The sequence below is a fragment of the Microtus ochrogaster genome, linkage group LG4 (genome assembly GCF_000317375.1).
Source record: "Microtus ochrogaster isolate Prairie Vole_2 linkage group LG4, MicOch1.0, whole genome shotgun sequence".
Taxonomy (NCBI): domain Eukaryota; kingdom Metazoa; phylum Chordata; class Mammalia; order Rodentia; family Cricetidae; genus Microtus; species Microtus ochrogaster.
Window position 1 is genome coordinate 18,278,244 of NC_022030.1, and position 18,945 is coordinate 18,297,188.

The 18,945-nt window shown below is 52.6% G+C and overlaps 1 protein-coding gene across 1 annotated transcript in view; it reads left to right on the forward strand.

Moving 5' to 3' along the window:
• Window positions 1-329: 329 nt before the first annotated feature.
• Dhx34 (DExH-box helicase 34) overlaps window positions 330-18,945 on the forward strand; it is a 23,491-nt gene continuing 4,875 nt past the window's right edge. Inside the window, exons 1-12 of the mRNA XM_013351465.2 lie at window positions 330-383; window positions 3,364-4,347; window positions 4,958-5,269; window positions 5,941-6,195; window positions 7,005-7,107; window positions 8,352-8,569; window positions 10,861-11,035; window positions 13,941-14,134; window positions 14,565-14,666; window positions 16,380-16,613; window positions 16,856-17,029; window positions 17,365-17,482. Coding sequence (XP_013206919.1) covers window positions 3,637-4,347; window positions 4,958-5,269; window positions 5,941-6,195; window positions 7,005-7,107; window positions 8,352-8,569; window positions 10,861-11,035; window positions 13,941-14,134; window positions 14,565-14,666; window positions 16,380-16,613; window positions 16,856-17,029; window positions 17,365-17,482 — 2,596 coding nt within the window. The 5' untranslated portion in view covers window positions 330-383; window positions 3,364-3,636. The remainder of the gene's footprint in view (window positions 384-3,363; window positions 4,348-4,957; window positions 5,270-5,940; window positions 6,196-7,004; window positions 7,108-8,351; window positions 8,570-10,860; window positions 11,036-13,940; window positions 14,135-14,564; window positions 14,667-16,379; window positions 16,614-16,855; window positions 17,030-17,364; window positions 17,483-18,945) is intronic.

An 18,945-nucleotide genomic window follows, 5' to 3' on the forward strand; every position in this document is an offset into this window, starting at 1 on the left:
GCCTTTGCCTCCCACGTGCTGGCACTAAAGGACTGCACCACCACGCTCCGCCACAGGACTGTTTTAATAGTGCATGAGCTCCCTTGCTAGTCCCAAACTTTGGCTTTCCCGAAATCCTGGGGTGCAGGCAGCTGTGCGGAGGGCAGGACCAGGACCAGGCACTTACCTGTAGCCCCTTTTTCGGCCTCTAGAGGGCGCCGAATCGCCCAAGAAGCGGCTCGAAGGGGGGGCATGAGCGCCTTGTACGCAGGCGCAGCATGTATTGGCCCGCCCCCTACTCCGTATTGGCTCCTTTGTTCAGGGGGGGGTAAGTTCGCGCTGTAGCGATCTGCGCAGGCGCAGACCACTCGGGACCGGAAGTTGAGTCCGCCGCTGTTTCTGAGGTAAGGGGCGGGGCATGCGCGCGGGGCGACTGCGTGGCGGCGGTGTTTTGTGCGGGGCTTGTGTAGGGCTGGTTCCGAGCGAGTTGATTTAAGAGACCCCCGGTATAATGAAGGAATATTCCAGGAAGCCGGGGCCCAGGGAGCTCTGACGGTGCGCGGTCCTGAGTGAGAAGCTGGAGAACTGTGAGGCCCGGAACTGAGAGGAGCTGGGGCACAGACAGACCAAGAGTCCAGGAACTGGAGAGGAAAAGGGGCCCAGGGTGATGGGGTGCGTCGGAGAGCGGCTCTGAAGGGCGCCGGGGACAGATTGGGAGGAACGACTGGGTGGTGATGAGAACCACACTTAGGAAAAAACGGAGTTTGAACAACCCTCCCAAGTTAGAGAGTCGTTCTGAAAAATGACGAAAAGGAAGAAATGCACCCCAAATTCACATTTCTCCTGATGCTTATTTATCTTAGTAAAATAGAGTGGGGCCGGGCGGTGGTGGTGCACGCCTTTAGTTCCAGCACTCGGGAGGCAGAGTCAGGCGAATCTCTGACTCTTGAGTTCCAGGATAGGCACCAAAGCTATAGAGAGAAAAACCAGGAAAAAAAAAATGAAAATACAGTGGGAATGGTGTTTTCTTATTGTTGTGAGAAAGTGAAATATATGTCTACATACACGATTGAGCCTACACACACAAAATAGACCATTGGAAGATAAAAGTATCGAGTGGAGCATTGAACACATAAACGGAGGGTCAGGAATCAAGAGTGGAATCTGAGCACGGGAGGCTGAAGCAGGAGAATTGTGAGTTAAAGGCAAACCCACTCTACATAGGAAGATTCTTGCCCACAAAAATAAATGAAGCTTAAGAAAAAAAACTAAAAATGAAGAAGGTGGAGAAAGTCAAATGGAGGTTTGAGTAAGAGAGAGTTGAGTTACAGGCAAAAGAGGAAAAAAAAGTTGGGAAGATGGTTTAGTAAACTATGTAACCACTTGCTGGGCAAGAGTGAAGCTTTGAGTTGGAGGGCCTGGGCTGCTCATGCCTGTAATCTTAGTACTGGTAGGAAAAAGAAGTAGGACAGACTGGGAAAGACTGACATCTGAAGATGGAGAGTGAGAGAAACCCAAAAAGGGACATGAGCCTCGAAGGAGTCCAAAGAATCTAGAGATGGTTAGAGTCCAATTTATAAAGAAAATGGAAGATCTAAACCCTAAAGGGCCAGGTGTGCCAGTGCACACCTGTAATCCCATCACTTTGGAGGCTGAGTTTTATTCCAATCTGGTTTACAATGGCAAGTTTGTATCCAGAAGCCATACCCTTTTTGAAGTTAATGAATGAGAGTTAGGCATCATGGTGCTTATCTGCAATCCCAGTACTTGGATGATGAGACAGGATGAATTCAAAGTCATCCTCACCTGTATAGAGAGTTCAAGGTCAGCCTGGGCTACATGAACCCCTATGTCAAACAAAACCCAAATCAAAAGAATGAGTGCTTGAAGAAAAGACTCCTTGGTAGGCGTTGCATGCTGATGTTGGGCCTAGCATGTGTGGGTAGTTCGTCGCCTAAAAGGAATCCTCTCCTTTTCACTGTCTTTTTTTTTTTTTTTAATTATTTGTGTTTGTGTGGGAGAGAGAGCTTTTTTATTCCATATGATTCCAAGACTCAAACTCAGGTTCCAGACTCTTTGGCAAATGCCTTTACCCACTGAGTCATCTCGCTGGCCTGAGAAATCCTTTTAAGAAAGAAGAATGAGCCAGGCATGGTGGCCCACGCCTTTAATCCCAGCACTCGCGAGGCAGAGGCAGGCGGATCACCTTGAGTTAGAGACCTACCTGGTCTACAAAGCTAGTTCCAGGACAGCCAGGGCTGCTTACATCTCCAGGGCGAGTTCCAGGGCAATTGCACAGACAGCCATATAGCTTTACTATGATATTTTTTCAACTGAGAGAAAACAAGATCCCGACTTTAAACAGAATGGCATTTTGTGGGATGGTGGTGTAGCTCAGTAGTAGAGCACTTGCCTAGTATGTGTGAGGCTTTGGATTCCGTCTCAGCACTGCAGGGAAAGAAGGCATTTTCTTACCTAGGCAAGCAGCAGAGGGCTGACAGGAGCTAACTCTTGAACACTAACGTTCCCATTACAGTGGCCATCCGTGTGTGCCCATTGTGTCTGTATGTAGCTTATTGTCTAAGGCACATGTCTGGGAAAGACTGACGCCCTGAGCTACTCTGGATGGGTTCAGGTGTATCCCAGCTTGTCTAGGTAGAACAGGTTTAAAAAGGAGAGGTTCTTTCTCTTAGCAACCAAGTGTAAATTCCAGAGCAGGGACCTGAAAGGGTCACATGCCCATTCTGACCAGTCACTGATTAAAGGGGGAGAAAGTACCATGGCTGGCCAGGCCTTTGTGATTTGCCCAACCCACCAGAGCCGTGTGGATGTGATGGGGCTGTTCTCTGAAGGAAGTTGAAAACTTACCAGACAAAAGATGGCATTGTGCCAGGCATGCAAAACCAATCCCTAGTACCATAGACATGTACTTTGAATTTCAAATTCAGTTTCAATTCAAGAAATTCAATTTCAGAAGGCTTCATTCAGTGTTGTGAAGCCCAACGGACACCAGATGAAAAGCCTGTTCCCTATTTTCATTATTTCTGTTATTCCTTCTTACAATATTCTCTTATTGATTGACCATGTGACCTACACGTAGTGACATCCATAACCTCCCCTTCTTAGTCCAGTGCTTTAAGAATAGCAGGCTTTTAATTGATGTTCTTTTTTCTTTCTTTTTTTTCTTGAATTTTCAAGACAGGACTTTTGTGTAACAGTCCTGGCTATCCTGGAACTAGCTATCTAGACAAGGCTGGCGTCGGACTCACAAGATCCACCTGCCTCTGCCTCCCAAGTGCAGGGATTAAAGGTGCGCACTACCACTGCCCAGCATTTAGTTGATGTTCTAAAAATGAATGGATCTCTTCTCTTTTCTCCACTAAGCATCTAGGACCTGGAAGTCCAAGATGAACCCTTGTCCCCTTCAGACATCATTGCAGAAGTCATGAGGTGCCTTGTGTGTCCCCAGCTCCTCCAGGCCCCTGGCTACCCACCCTGCCATCCACTTTGCTCTCGTACAAGGAAAAGGGAGTTTACCTTTTGAGGAGAAGCAGTTCCTGCTTGCTGGAGATGGAGTATGGGGTGTAGGTGGGACTACTTGGTCTAAGTGAGCAGAACAGAACAGAGACTACTCGTGACAGCACTGTGATAGGGACCATGCCTCCTCCCAGGACAAGGGACGAGAGGGATCGCCGGGACCGCCGCCACCATCGAGCTCCCAGGGAAGAGGAAGCCCTGGAGAAATGGGACTGGGATTGTCCCGAGACTCGTCGCCTCTTGGAAGACACATTCTTCTGTGATGAGGATTACATCCGTCGTGGTTCTGAGGAATGCCAGAAGTTCTGGGCTTTCTTTGAACGGTTGCAGAGATTCCAGCACCTCCAGGCCTCCAGGAAGCAGGAGAAGGACCCTGGCCGTCCCACACATGGCGTCCCTGCTCTAGCTGACCTACCTCACACTTATGACCCACGCTACCGCATCAACATCTCCATCCTTGGCCCAGACACTCGGCGTGGTCAGGGGCCGGCCAGGTTGCTGCCCCCCGAGAGAGTGTCTGAGTTCCGTCGGGCACTGCTTCACTACCTGGACTTCGTGCAGAAGCAGGCTTTTGGGCGGCTTGCCAAACTGCAGCGTGAGCGGGCAGCTCTTCCCATTGCCCAATATGGGAACCGCATCCTGCAGACACTCAAGGAAAACCAGGTGGTGGTGGTGGCCGGAGACACGGGCTGTGGCAAATCTACTCAGGTTCCCCAGTACTTACTAGCTGCTGGCTTCAGCCATGTGGCATGCACTCAGCCTCGGAGAATTGCCTGCATCTCACTGGCCAAGCGGGTTGGCTTCGAGAGCCTCAGTCAGTATGGCTCCCAGGTGAGCGACACAGCAGGGTCCCAGGTTTTCCCTTGAGACACTGGGGAATGATTTGATAGTCCTCATGGCGATGTACGTTATCAGTTAGGCACTGACCCAGAGATCTTTTAACTTCAGCCCAGTTTATACAGTGTCCAAATGACAGAGGTGCTAGCATTCATTACCTGGTCTAGCACCTTAACAGCCAGACAGATGGAAGCATCTTATTTCCTAGCAGCCATTAGAAAATTCTGATTAAAGACAGTTGGGGTTTTGTTTTGCCTTTTATTGTGGGAGTGCTGGGGGTTGAACTAGGGTCTCATTCATGCCAAACAGTTGCTCTGTCTCTGGGCTGCCTCCCTAGCCTGTAACTCTCCATTATCAGGAAGTGCACCACACACTGCACGAGCATAACCACACACAGTCTCCTGCATCCAGGGGGAGGAAATCTGGTGTCTAGGGTGGCCCTGTGTGCCTAGGTCAGTGGCCTTATAGCAGAACTGTCATTCCACCCCAAGCCCACAGACATGGCTTGGCCTTGGACTCCCATGTGGAGCAGGGAGGAGCTCTGGTGCCCTAACTCTCTGTTGTGTCCTCTCCTGACCTCATACCCTCCTCCCTCCCACCCCAGGTTGGCTACCAGATCCGCTTTGAAAGCACACGCTCGGCAGCCACCAAGATCGTGTTCCTGACGGTGGGGCTGCTCCTACGCCAGATCCAGCGGGAGCCCACCCTCCCCCAGTACCAGGTCCTGATCGTGGACGAGGTCCATGAGCGGCACCTGCACAATGACTTCTTGCTGGGCATCCTGCGTGGCCTGCTGCCCAGGCGGCCTGACCTCAAGGTCATTCTCATGTCGGCCACCATCAACATCTCTCTCTTCTCCAGCTACTTTAGCCATGCTCCGGTGGTGCAGGTGCCTGGGAGACTCTTCCCCATCACGGTGAGCCCTGGCTTCCCTGCCTCTGCTTCCCACTACCCTGTGCCATCTCTGCAGCCAACAGCCCCCCTCGTTAAAGCATCTGGTCCCCGAGCGTTCCGACCTGCTGAGTTCTGCTATGGGAAAAGCATATTTTTTCTTGTAGGACATCCAGCCCTTCCAAGTGGAAGAGCGCTCTGCTCCGTGTGATCCTTCAGGCATTTAGGTTCCTCCTTTCTTTTTCACAGCAGGGACTGTCATCATAGAACCTTTAACTGCATCCCTCCCTCCATGTACGTGTCAGATGTGTTCCCTTCCCCCTGTTGGCACAGTCCAGATGTTGCCATTGCGTAGTCAAGCCCTCGGGCAGGACTTTGTTGTTGCTGGGAGTTCATGGATCTGCATGCCACTGAGGATGCTTCCTCATGTGCTGGGTGGGGTCCTCACAGGCCCAACTCTTTTTCTTGTTCAGAATATAGTTCTGTAAGAGCATATGTGCTGTTCAGTTAATACACCTTTGTGGTCAGCACCCAGAAGCTGTCTCATCACCTTACTGCTCTTTGATCTCACCGTCTCCTACAAAAGTTACTCACCTGGAGTGTGCCACCTGCCAACCTGTGTCCCCCTGTGAGCCCGTTGTCCCTTCCCCATTGCTGCTCTAGAATGATTGCGTATTCCTATCCTGACTCTCATAGGTAGTGTACCAGCCGCAGGAGGCAGAGCAGACAGCATCCAAGTCAGAGAAGCTGGACCCACGGCCTTTCCTGAGAGTGCTGGAGGCCATTGACAATAAGTATCCCCCTGAGGAGAGGGGGGACCTCCTTGTCTTCCTCAGCGGCATGGCAGAAATCAGCACAGTGCTGGATGCTGCCCAGGCCTATGCCAGCCTCACCCAGCGCTGGGTGGTGTTGCCCCTGCACAGTGCTCTCTCTGTGGCCGACCAGGACAAGGTACTACATGTAGCCTGCAAGACAGGGCTGGCGGGAATCTCTAGGCCAGGAACCAAGTGTGGCTACACATAGCACTGGCTATATCCCTGGCCCCAGGTCAGTGAGCTTGTATGGGGTTACAGCCATCAAATGGCCAAGCAGCCTGTAAATCCAGGATATTTGGCTCTGGAGAGCTTAACCAGGAGTCAGCAGGTTTTCTATGAAAGGCCAGAGGGTTTTGCTTTCAGGTTTGTAGGCCATAGACTCTCTCTTTGAGTTACAAAGATATGTGGTAGGCTGCATGTGGCCATAGCTGTTGCTCTTATCCGTTATGCCTAGCACCAAGAGAAGGGCTTCTGCTAAAGGGACTTGGGTGACAGCCTGAAGAAGTCAGGAGAGATGGGACTGACAGGTGTGTGTGTGGGGGGACTGGACCACCAGGCCCTTGAAGACTCAGTGTGGTGCCCAGACTTTGTCACAAGTACACTGGGGAGCCATAGGAAAGTTCTGAACAATGTGTGTGTGTGGGGAGAGGAGGTGGCTAGAGTGTGTTTGACTGGAGGCCAGAGAGCAGCTTTGTAGGCTGACGGTGGAGATGGAGGGGCCTGGACTAAAGGAAAGGGCCAGGGCTTAGGGATGGAGAAGGAAAGTTTAAGATGTTCAGGGTCTGGGGAGCTGAGGGAGGGAGGCCTCGGATGGCTCAGGTGAAGTGTAGAGGCACCAGAGAGGTCCTGAGGCTGTTTTAGGCTGGGGTGAAATATTCCTGGAATACCTAGAAGGCCATTGAGCAAGCAGGTCCATCAGGGCTGTTAGTTCCTCCCTTGCCCCAGGTGTTTGATGTGGCTCCAGCTGGAGTACGGAAGTGCATCCTGTCCACCAACATTGCTGAGACCTCAGTCACCATCGACGGGATTCGTTTTGTGGTGGATTCTGGTAAGGACAGTGCTCAGTGCCCATGTACCACCACCATGAGGAACCGGGAGAAACGTAGGCATAGTGAGAGAGGCACAGATGTGGCCACAGAGCCCCAGACCACTGCAGGGCGGAGGTGGTATTGAGCTGTGGGGCCCAAGCAACACCTCAGTGTCCCTCGGATGTTCCAAGCTCACATCTGTCTGCCCCAGGGCCTTTGTACTTGCTGCTCTCCCTCCTGAGATCTGTCTCCTCTTGTTTCATGGCTTGCACAAGCGTTCGCACCTAGTAATCTCCCCTTTTTCCATTGTTGTGGGGACTAGAACTCTATTTTAAGCCTGTGACTCTGTTTATACATGTCCTCCCACTGGGACGTCACTGGGAAGTCAGACTGGCATAGTTGCTAAGAAATGACAGAGCTGGCCATTGGGTTCTTAGCGTTGACCCTTCTGTAAGATGGAAATAGTAATGACTCCATCCTTAGGCTGCAAGGAGGAGTGAGTTGATCCTCTTTGGTGTGTGGGCACCTGGTGCACTGTGAATGCTCAGGAGCCTTAGTAGTTGGTGGTGACATGGTAGGTAAAACATCCCATAATGTCATGTGCCATGAAGATATTGTTTAAATGTCGTCAGTTTAGACATAGTATGTTCTTGATTTTGAGGCCGTAGAATGTGGGAAAATTAGTGAGCGCTGTGTGGTAGTGCACTTGGTCCTGGGAGACCAGGGCTTTTGTTTGCTTGCGACTGTCTCCCCAGAACCTGTGAGGGTGTTTGTGCCTGTGCATAGTAGGTGCTTACTTAATCAGGGTGTGTGGGATGACCATCCGGAAGAGCAAAGATCAGAGAGAAAAGGTAAAAGGAGGCATGTGTGTTAGCCACCCTTCTACCTAACAGACCCTGCCTCATGGCTTCTGCAGAGATGTGCCCTGGCTCATGGCTTCTGTTGATGGTCTGGTGACCCTGCTACTTTGGGCCTGTGATAGACACAACAAGACAGCTCGCTCAGGGCCAGGAAGCAAATCCCCTTCACATCGCAGTGACCCGAAGCACACGTCCTTCAGTCCCACCTCTTGAAAGGCTAGGGATTGGTGTGTGCCAGGCACACTCTGTCCACCCGCTGGCAGGGCATAGATGAGGAAACAAACGCATAAATGAACAGAATATTCTCTCAGGCCTGTGGTGGGGAGGCATGTGTGGAGTTGAGCGGGTGTCTAGCACTTCTCAAGTGTCCTCCTCAGCACCACTCTTACCTTCTCTTCACCCAGGAAAGGTGAAGGAGATGAGCTACGACCCTCAGGCCAAACTGCAGCGGCTGCAGGAATTCTGGATCAGCCAGGCCAGCGCCGAGCAGCGCAAGGGCCGAGCGGGCCGCACAGGCCCAGGTGTCTGCTACCGCCTCTATGCCGAGTCTGACTACGATGCCTTCGCTCCATACCCAGTCCCGGAAATTCGCAGGGTGGCCCTGGACGCATTGGTGCTTCAGGTGAGGCCTCCTGACCTCGGCTGCCAGGGAGGAGTTGGGAGGGTTTTGACCCAGTCAGGGTTGGAGAATTACTCCAAGGGCACAGATAGGGCTTTGACTGGAAGCAGAACTCAGCGCAGAGTGGCTTTTGACAGCACTTTTTAACTCACGACCTTTTGTTTCATAAGGTAGCTGTGGTTTAGTTTCTGGACAGGGACAGGATGGTTAACAGGCCTCTCTTATTTTTGCTCTCTTGGTGGATCTCTGTACTCCTGGCTGGTCTGGAATTTTCTGTGTAGCCCAGGCTTTTCTTTCTTTTTTCTTTCCTTCTTTTTCTTTTCTTTTTTTTCCTTAGTGGGGGGTGTGTGGCTTGAGGCAGTGTTTCTATATTCTGTAACCCTGGCTGTCCTAGAACTCAGTACTTAGACCAGGTTGGCCTTTACTCACACAGATCTGCCTGCCGCTGCCTCACAAGTACTGGGATTAAAGGCCTGTGCCACCACCACCCGGCCCAGTGCTAGGTTTTGTATCAAGATCCAATGTCTGGCTGTTCTCACTCCAGGGTCCTCTCCCGTGAAAGGCCCGGTGAAGATGAGTGGTGGCCTGTCATTCCAGCATTCGGGAGGCAAAGGCAAGAGGACAGCTGCAATTTAAAGGCCAGCCTAGAAGAGCTGGGTGTGGCCACACACACCTTTAATCTCAGCAGATCTCTGTGAGTTTGAGGTCAGCCTGGTCTACAAAGTGAGTTCCAGTATAGCCAGGGCTACATGGTGAAAATCTGTGCTGAAAAACCAAAACCAAAACTAAACAACAACAACAACAAAATCCAGCACTGCTCAGTCACCTGCCAGTCACTTTAGGAAGGCCGGGAAGCAGAGTCTCTGTGCGCCTGTCGCCCCAGCACAGAGGACACTGAGCAGGAAGGTGCAGAGTTGCAGCAGGACTGAGGCTGTAGCTCAGCTGGGCAGCACCTGCCTGGCGCGAGTAGACCCAGCATGGGGGCTGCACCTGTCCCCCAGCACTCTGGAGGTGGAGGCGGAAGAGGGTCAGGTTCATCTTAGGCTACATAGTGAGTTCAAGCCAGGCTGATCTAAGATGTAAGTTCCTGTCGTAAAATGAAACGTGGAGAGAGCTGGCCCTCGAGCCCAGACATTGAACACATTCTAGCCTGTGTGAGGCCCTGGGTTCACTGTTGAAGAGAGAACGAAAAAGAGGAAAGAGAGCAAGTGACGCAGCCGCACGTCTGCCTTGGTTCCCATGCTTCCCCGGGTGTGTCAGGAAGTGGCACAAGTCAGTGCCCTTCCTACTGGCGTACACTCTGGCATCCTCTGTTCTGACTCAGGTTTTAAAGGGATTTTGGTTGTAACACAACTCAGATCCCTTGACCCACTGGTGACATATCCACTGCCAGCTAAAGCGACAGTGGCTTACCAGGGACAATGGTACATGCCTGGAGTCCCAGCATCCAGGAGGCTGGATTAGGAGGCTATACAAGGAGACCCTGTCTCAAACTTAAAACACAACCTCAGAAGCACTAGCCTGAGCAGTGTGGGAAATCTAAAGCAAAAGGCACACTCCTCACTTTTGGTTACTTTTTAAATTTCAGTTTTTCAGTGTGTGTGTGTTTTGAGGCAGGGTCTCACTCACTAGTATAGGCTGGCCTTGAACTCAGAACCCTGCTGCCTCAGCCTCTTGAGTATTGGATGACACTGTCATGTTTACTCATTAGATGATCTTCTCGACAGCACCGGGCCAGGGTGGGAGGAAGGTGGGCTGGTAGGTGAGCAGGTGGACAGCAGAATCTCCAAAGCCCAGATTGTCCAGGCAGGTGCTCCAAACCCTTGTCTCACGGCCTTTCGTCTGCTTTCCAGAGAGGTGCTCGGCTTGTACGCCAGGACGCGCCTGGTGATGGGGTGTTTGGTTACATTCTCCCACACTGCCACAGGTGTCTCACTGTCCCTTCAGAGCTACCTGCCCAGCTGAGGAGCAGTCTGGGCAGTCCAGTAACCTGGTAGCTCGAGTCTACCCAGCTTCCCTCACCCGGAGGGTGTGGAGGGTGCTCCAGCTGCAGGGTGCCTTGTCCCAGGGACGTTTTCAGATGGGCTCAGTGCAGTCATATGCTCACTGGAAGTCAGTTGCTCGCTCTCAAGGGCTGAGGGTGAGAGCTGAGGGTTGCAGTTCCTTCCGTGTAGATTTGTAAGGGAGATAGGCCTCAGCATTAGACATTCTGGAGTTTGATGAGTTTGACACCCTGTAGTCCCTGAGCCACAGTGGCCCCTGGGTCCCCCAAGGATATTTTCTTCTCATTTCAGATGAAGAGTATGAGCGTGGGGGATCCACGGACCTTCCCCTTCATTGAGCCCCCTCCACCTGCCAGCCTGGAAACAGCTATCCTGTATCTCCGAGACCAGGGGGCGCTGGACAGCTCAGAGGCCCTCACCCCCATTGGGTCTCTGCTGGCCCAGCTGCCTGTAGATGTTGTGATTGGTAAGGACCCCTCCAGCAGAGCTCACGGATTTGCTCCTTTTAGTGACCATAGGAAGTACAGGCCTTCCCTGGGCACTCCCTCCCAGCAGCTCATTCATGCGGGTGCAGTGGACGCAACACACACAGACCAGGAAAGTGAGCAGTATGCACAGGGGCCTGATGTCACAGGTGTGACAGCAGGAGACGGGCAGGAGGTGTTGGGACGGTCAGGCCCCGCTGTCACTCAAGGGAGGCTGACAGTGGGCGGAGACGTGGAGGTGAGGGTGTGAGTGGTGTGGCTGGAAAGGGCAGTGCATTCCCAGCGTCAGCTAGAAGTAGCGCGTGTAACCTCAGACTCAGCAAAGGGAGATGGGAGAATCCATTTTCGATAATTCATTTTGCTTAAACAAAAATACCCCAAACATGCTTACAACATGTAATTGGTATAAAATTATTACAGTATTTATGTTGTTTCTTCCTGTAAATCTTGGAAATCCAGTGTGCATTTCTTACTCCAGCACACGTGTTTGGATAAGCCACATCTCAAGTGCTCAGTAGCCACATGTGGCCAGTGGCAGCCATATTGAACAGATGTGCAGAGGCCCTGTGGTGGGAACCTTCAGGTGTGATGGAGGAAGCCTGTGTGGCTAGCAGGGGAAGAGTGGAGATGAGGTTCAGGGAAGAGAGGCCTTAGAAGGCTAAGAAAAGGAAAACAGTGTCCAGTCCAGGTGTGTGTGCGCTGGCAGGTACTGACCACAGCTCTACAGCCCCCTTCTTTCCCTCCATTCTCAGTCCAGCCGTCCCTGCCTTGTAGTTTAAAACAATTGAAAGGTATGTAGCAGAGAAACAAACAAACAAAAAAATGCATGAAACCCCAGCTTTGTGGTATTGGGGGCCTTTAGCCTTTGAGTGTCATTCCACTGGAGGCCCACTGGCCGGTATGACACAGTAAACTGCTCCCTGGCTTCCAACAGCTGGGATGTTCCTGCCACAGTGTTAGCCCCATGGTTAAATGCCATGAGCCAGGAGTATTGTAGAAGCCGGTGGAGGACAGGTCTGCTCCTGAGGGGACACAGCAGCACTGCCTGGGAGGGCACCAGGTGGCTGTGGCAGGCAGGGACAGTGGATGGTGCTGTGTCTGGCCTGGGGTCACGAGAGGCTGGGTGAAGGGAGTGTTTAAGGAGAACTGGTTTGTGGGGCGGGAAGTAAACAGAAAGCCTGGTAAGTCAGAAGAGCTCAGTCTGGGACCCCCTGGAGCCGTGCTACCTCCAGCTCCACATTGTTGAAGTCTTCAGTGACCTGGAGCAGATACAGCGAGCCTGTTTCCACCCGTTACCAAGTAGGGGCCTTTACCCTGAGGAGTCAGGCTCATGAACTCTGACCGGTGACACGCGTGTTAGTATGTGCTGTCTTAGGGCAGTTAACCCGTGGCAGGTGCTCATGCTGGGGTGCCTGATTGAGCAAGCGCTGCTGAAAAGGTAGGCCTTTTGCCCCGCTCATCCCGAGGCGGGTCCCTCTTGTTTGTACAGCCTACCCCTGCTCTGTCCTGACGGCCCTGTTTTATCACAGGATGTGTCAAGGAGGCTGTCTCTTCCTCTTGCGCATTCTGAGTCATCCCAGTACCTCAGTTCTCCTGACTCACCATGTTCTGTTTCCACCACAGCCCATATTTTGCCACCTCAGCAGGGCCACCCACTCACCACTGCCCAAATCTGTGGCCGAGGCGAACTTTCACATCCCCAGCAAAGCAGCCCTGAGAGGCTGAGTGCTGTGGTCTCTGAGGTCTCCAGTGCCTAAGCAGGTGGTTAGTGTTGTCTGTCTAGAAGGAGTCAGACTAGAGTAAAGGAATCAGAGCTGAGGGATAAAGGTGTTCCTGGGGCTTTTGCCATGCCAGGGGAGCTCCCAGCTCTCCCCCATTTCCTCTGATCTTCTTTAGGATAGGTGAGGAAGCAGGCTCAGTTGGGAAACCGACATGGTGCCCCAGGGTGTGGAACAGCTGCCATCAGGGAAGCCGTGGAGCTTGGCTTCATGTTTCACATCGTCTCCTAAAGTGATACCTGGGGGAAAGCAAACCTGCGCAGAGCCGAGGGCATGAGGCCCAGGTGACCCACAACGAACTGGTTCTAAGTATCCACTGTGAAAGACAGATGATCTCGGTCCCTAGAAGCCCAGTGTTGTTTCACAGACACGAAACAGATGAATGATAGGGACCTCGTGCAGGCCCGGGTCCTGCCTAGCCTAGCTACAGCCTTGCTTCAGTGCCTCTCGTTCCTTGTTCTGTGGGGCCAGTGACAGATATTGGAGGACAGTGAGGCTGAGTAGGCATTTGTTGGGGCAGGCGGTCAGAGCCTGAGCTCTACACAGGTCTCCAGAGGCAGGGGATTCCCTGCTCCTCCTGATGGGCCTGGATTACGGGCGTGGGTTTCTACAGTGCTCCCACCACACTGAGTTCCGTGCCCATCACTTTTCTCCCCATGGCATTCCCTGCTCTCCTTCAACCCCCCTTTCTTCCTTTACTTCTGACTTCTTTCTCCTCTTTGTCCTTGAGCTAAATGATGATGGCAGTCAGTTTTATTCTGCTATAGGCACAGTCGGTACCAGAGCAGATAGGGCAGACAGGGCAGGCCACGCGCCGTTTTCACTCAGGGAGGAGAGTTGTGGCCATAGAGAGCTAAGGACAAGCCAGGGAGGGCTGGTGGGAGAAACGCTGGTCATCTCCAGCGGAGAGATGGGGCGATGGAGGCTCTTGTCCAAGGTTACATGATCACAGATCTCAGCTTGTGGGTTTGAATCTGTCCATCTGGGTCCTGAGGCTCTTTGTGAGCAAGGGGAAAGGAGGTTCAATCAGGGCCCCAGAATCCCCCCAGAGTAGAAAGGTTGCTTTCCTAGGGTCTGGGAGGCTTAGCTCTGCCCCTGCCACCCACAGGGAAGATGTTGATCCTGGGTTCCATGTTCAGCCTGGCAGAGCCTGTACTGACCATTGCTGCTGCCCTCAGCGTCCAGTCACCATTCACCCGCAGTACCCAGAGCAGCCTGGACTGTGCCACAGCCCGGCGGCCACTGGAGAGTGACCAGGGTGACCCCTTCACGCTCTTCAATGTCTTCAACGCTTGGGTACAGGTGAGGCTGGCCTGGGTGGGCTGGGTGCCTCTGTCATTCTACACAGCTCATGTATCTGAGCCCTGGATCTACCTAAGGAATTCCTTGTCCCTGACATTCATGTCTTGGGGCCAAGGGACAGTCAGGGTCCAGCCCAGGATCAATGGGGAGCTTGGGATTGCCAAAGCCTGTCTGGGAAAAAAAACCCAGCCTTGCTGGGGGACATTGTATATCCTACCCAGCATTCCTGAGCTCTCATCAGTGGCAGTTCAGAGTCATGACTCGGGGCACCTAACCCGGCATGCTGTCTGGGTGCTCTTGTGGGGGTACAGTGCTGAGGCTGAGTCCTGGGGTAGGCTCCCAGCCTGTCCTTACTTTAGGGCCTCCCGTACTGGGGCTCCCTCCTCAAGCTAACCAGGCCCTGACTCTGAGGTGTTTGCCCCTCAACCAGGTGAAGTCTGAGCGGAGTGGGAACTCTCGCAAGTGGTGCCGCCACCGGGGTGTGGAGGAGCATCGGCTGTACGAGATGGCCAACCTGCGGCGCCAGTTCAAGGTGAGGACCAGACTCCTCTTGGTGACCAGGGCCTCACAACGTCACTGTTCAAGCAGACAAGCAGGACGGTGGAAAAATGTGGACCTTGAAGAGGGTTCCTTGGGAAGGTGCATGGATCACTGCTTGTGGCATCCTGATGGGGAAGCCCCTCTTGGCCCCAGGGAGCACCTTCAGCTCAGGCTGAGTGCTGGGGACTGTGTAACTTGATGGAGCCCAACGTCATGCAGCATGTCCCAGCTCTGCCACATTCTGACAGTATGGCTGCAGCCATGCTGTCCCTTGGGTGGGCCTTAGCTTCCCATGGAAACTGGAATGTGAAAGTAGTAACAATCTTGCAACCTCCACGAATCCCACTGAGCAAATATACATAGCTCACTAGATGGCTGCCTGACAGGCATGCGTGTAGCTGTGCGGGCAGGGTGTCACTGTGGTCCCTGGAGATGAGTAAAGACAGAGCAAGTGCTCTCCATCATGAACTTAGACCCCATGTGACTTCTGTCTCTCCATTGCTGGCAGGAAACTCAGATACACTGGGCTTTGCTGTGGTCCAGCGGCATCTGTAGAGTAGACATAACAGGCATTCCTGGGGTCGTCTATGATCCTGACTGCTGGGGTGCCAGTTGGGGCTCAGAAACCTTTCCAGGATCCCCATGTTGGGCCCAGTCATTCCCTCCCCATGTCTACAGCTTTTGGAGCTGTGATTCTACCCTTGTTACCCCCAGGCACTGTGAGAGGCTGATGTGATGTGTTTCAGGACATAGGCACACTCGCATGTGCACACATACAGCATCCATGTTCTCAGACACAGTGGGGAACAGGCCCATGAGATGGCATCCTTTGAGGACTGTTGATGAAACTGTCGCCAGGGTGTGGGCGAAGGGAGACTCAGGTCTTTCCAGCTCCCACTGAATTCTGGAGTAATAAGGTCCAGGTTGATGGGATTTTTTTCCCCCGAGGCAGGATTTCACCATGTAACAGCCCTGGCTGTCCTAGCCTCAAACTCACAGAGATCCACTTGCCTCTGCTTCTCAAGTGCTGGTATTGAAGGTGTGTGCCATCGCTGCCTGGCTCTTTTTTTTTTCTTTTCTTTTTGTATTTTTGTGGTGTTAAATCTTGAACCCAGGGTCTTGCTCATGCTAGGTAAGTACTCTATTACTGAGCAGAAACTCCAGTCCCACTTTTCTTCATAGGGCCTTGTTATGTAGCCTTGGCTGGCCTTAAAGTCATGATCCTTCTGCCTCAGCCTCTTGAGTGCTGGGATTACAGGTTTGCATGGCCATGTCTGGCTTGAGATTTGGTGTTCCTGACAGTTTCTCAGGTACAACTCGGCTCTGAGCGGAATCTTCTGGGATCAGAGGATGTGTGGCCCACTCTAGACCTCAAGAGAACCTGGAGGCAGCTCTGGGAGCAGCTGCTATGACCCTACTGTGAACTACCTGTGCCCAACCAGGTGTCCCAGCAAACCACCTGTGCCCGACCAGGTGTCCCAGTGAACCACCTGTGCTTGCGCAGTTTTTGGGCTGTGTTACTAGTAACTAGTAACAGCCCTTTCCAGGGCACAGAACTCAAGACTTGGGCAAAAGATTCCCATCCAGCTCTGCAGGGGAACTGGGGCACCCTCATTTTGCAGTGGGAAAACACTGACTCTATGAGCCTATGTCAGCCCAGAGCCCACTAACTGTGCCCACTCCCCTGTGCCCTTCCTGTCCACAGGAGCTGTTGGAGGATCATGGGTTGCTAAGTGGGGCCAAGGTAGTGGCCCCAGGGGACAGCTACAGTCGGCTGCAGCAGCGCAGAGAGCGCCGGGCCCTGCACCAGCTGAAGCGGCAGCATGAGGAGGGTGGAGGACGGAGGCGCAAGGTCCTGCGGCTGCAGGAAGATGGCTGCTCCAGTGATGAGGACAATGAGGGCTCTGCTTCCCAGAGGGCTGACAGCGTTGACATTCAGGTGAGACAGTTAGGTACTTGGTCAGGGGCATAGAGGGGTGTACAACACAGGAGAAACAGCCTCCCCCAAGGGATTAAAGAGTCTACCTTGCTCTCACCCCATAGGATTTCCATAGCCCCTTCCAACCCGTGCATCCTAGCACAGCACCTTCCTGTGTGTGTGTGTGTGTGTGTGTGTGTGTGTGTGTGTGTCCCCATCCCCAGAGCTGGCACCGGGGCCACCACCAATCCTTGTCTCTACAGGATGTAAAATTCAAGCTTCGGCACAACCTGGAGCAGCTGCAGGCAGCAGCCAGCTCAGCCCAGGACCTGACCCGTGACCAGCTGGCTTTACTCAAGCTGGTGCTGGGGCGGGGCCTCTACCCACAGCTAGCTGTGCCTGATGCATTCAACAGTGGCCGCAAGGACTCGGACCAGGTGTGGTTTCTTTTCCCTTCTGTCCTGAGTCTGTCACTTAACATTTCCTGAGCACCTCTGTGTTCCAAGAGCTTTGTGTGACAGAAGGACCCTTGGCTTTTTTCTTGGGCTGCTAGCTGCTCTGCACGCTAGCCAGAGGGGGCAGGGCTGGAGGAGGGCAAGGCAGTGGGTCAGACCCAGCTGATGCAGGGGTCTGGAGGACATCATAGATGAGGAGGCGTCTGAGTACAGTCATGGAGGAGGGAACTTGTCCCAGGGGAGGAGAAAAGGGGACTGGGCACTGTGTGGAGCAGGTCTGTGGCCTCTGTTTCAATGCTTGTCTTTGGCCTCTTCAGATTTTCCATACCCAGGCCAAGCAGGGCACCGTGCTGCACCCCACCTGTGTCTTCGCCAACAGCCCTGAGGTATTGCACACACAGGGGCAGGAGACCTCAGGCCGTGAAGGGAGTCAAGGTACAGTGGCCCTGGTGGCACATGAGGAATGGTGACACAGCAAGCTCAGGTTGCTCACTCGGGTGTTCTCCAGGGCTCCTGACACACCGTCTGTGCTATGCTGTGGGAGGGGAGAAGCCTTGCCAGGTAGCTGTGGGCAGCATACAGTGCTGAACTTCTGTGCTGCTGCCTGAATTCAGGCGATGGCACCTCGGTTGGCCCTGTGCTGGTCAGTCTGCCACAGCCTCAGCTTGGTCCTAAGGAGGGACGCTCCCCAGCTTTTGTGCAGACATACAGGCAGAGCCCCAAACGCCCAGCCCCAGGCTGGCACTGTGTCCCCTGATGTTGTGGGGAGGCTGCCCAGACACGAAATAATCACACAGAACTGTATTATTTAAATCACTGCTTTGTCAATCACTCAAGCGTATTGCTAGCTAGCTCTTAAGTCTTTTGTTAACCCATTTCTATTAATCTGTGTATCACCATGTGGCTGTGACTTACCAGCAAGGTTCTAGTGTGTCTGTCTCTGGTGGAGGATACATGGCTTCTCTTTGACTCCGCCTTCTTTCTCTCAGCATTCAGTTTAGTTTTCCCCGCCTAGCTCTATTCTGCTTTGTGCAGGCCCAAAGCAGCTTCTTTATTAACCAGTGGTAATAAAACATAACAGCATACAGAGGGGAATCCCACATCACCCTGAAGCCTGATTGCAAACTCAGGAGCCTCACCCTCCTTGGGTGACAAGGTTTAGGAGTGTCGGGGTGTAGAGTAGAATCAACTTTGTTGACCACCATGACCAGGTTGCAGCCCCCTCTGCCAGTTCCACTTCCTTCCTGCCTTCCTTTTTCTTGTTTTGTGGTACTAGATATTGTAACAGGCTTTTTCTTTTGAGCCACCAGCCAGATCCCAAATCATGACACAGAGACATCTCATTAGTTATGAACGCTCACAGCCTTAGCTTCACTCTTATTTTGTTTTTCTTTATCCACTTTTTGCCTTGGGGCTTTTATCTCTTCCTTCCTTCCTTCCTTCCTTCCTTCCTTCCTTCCTTCCTTCCTTCCTTCCTTCCTTCCTTTTCTGTACGTCTTACTTTCCTGCTGTTTCTGCCTGGCTCTGGCCCTGGGCACATCCCGCTCTTTCTCCCTTGTTCTCGCCTCTTCTTTTCTCTTTCCACTCTCACTCAAGCCTCGATTTCTTCTCCTATTTAATTTTCTCTGTCTACCAGTCCAGTCTGTTCCTCTTCTGCCTAGCTATTGGCCATTCAGCTTCTTATTAGACCAATCAGGTTCCTTAGGCAGGCAAGGTGAAACAGCAACACATTTTTTTTTTCGTAATTAAATGCAGCATAAAAAGTAACACATTCTTACATCAATGCATCAGAAGCAAATGTAACACACCTTTTCACAGCGAAAGTCATAGTCCACAGCATAAACAAATGTAACACACCTTTTCACAGTTAAAGTCATCCACAGCATAAACAAATGTAA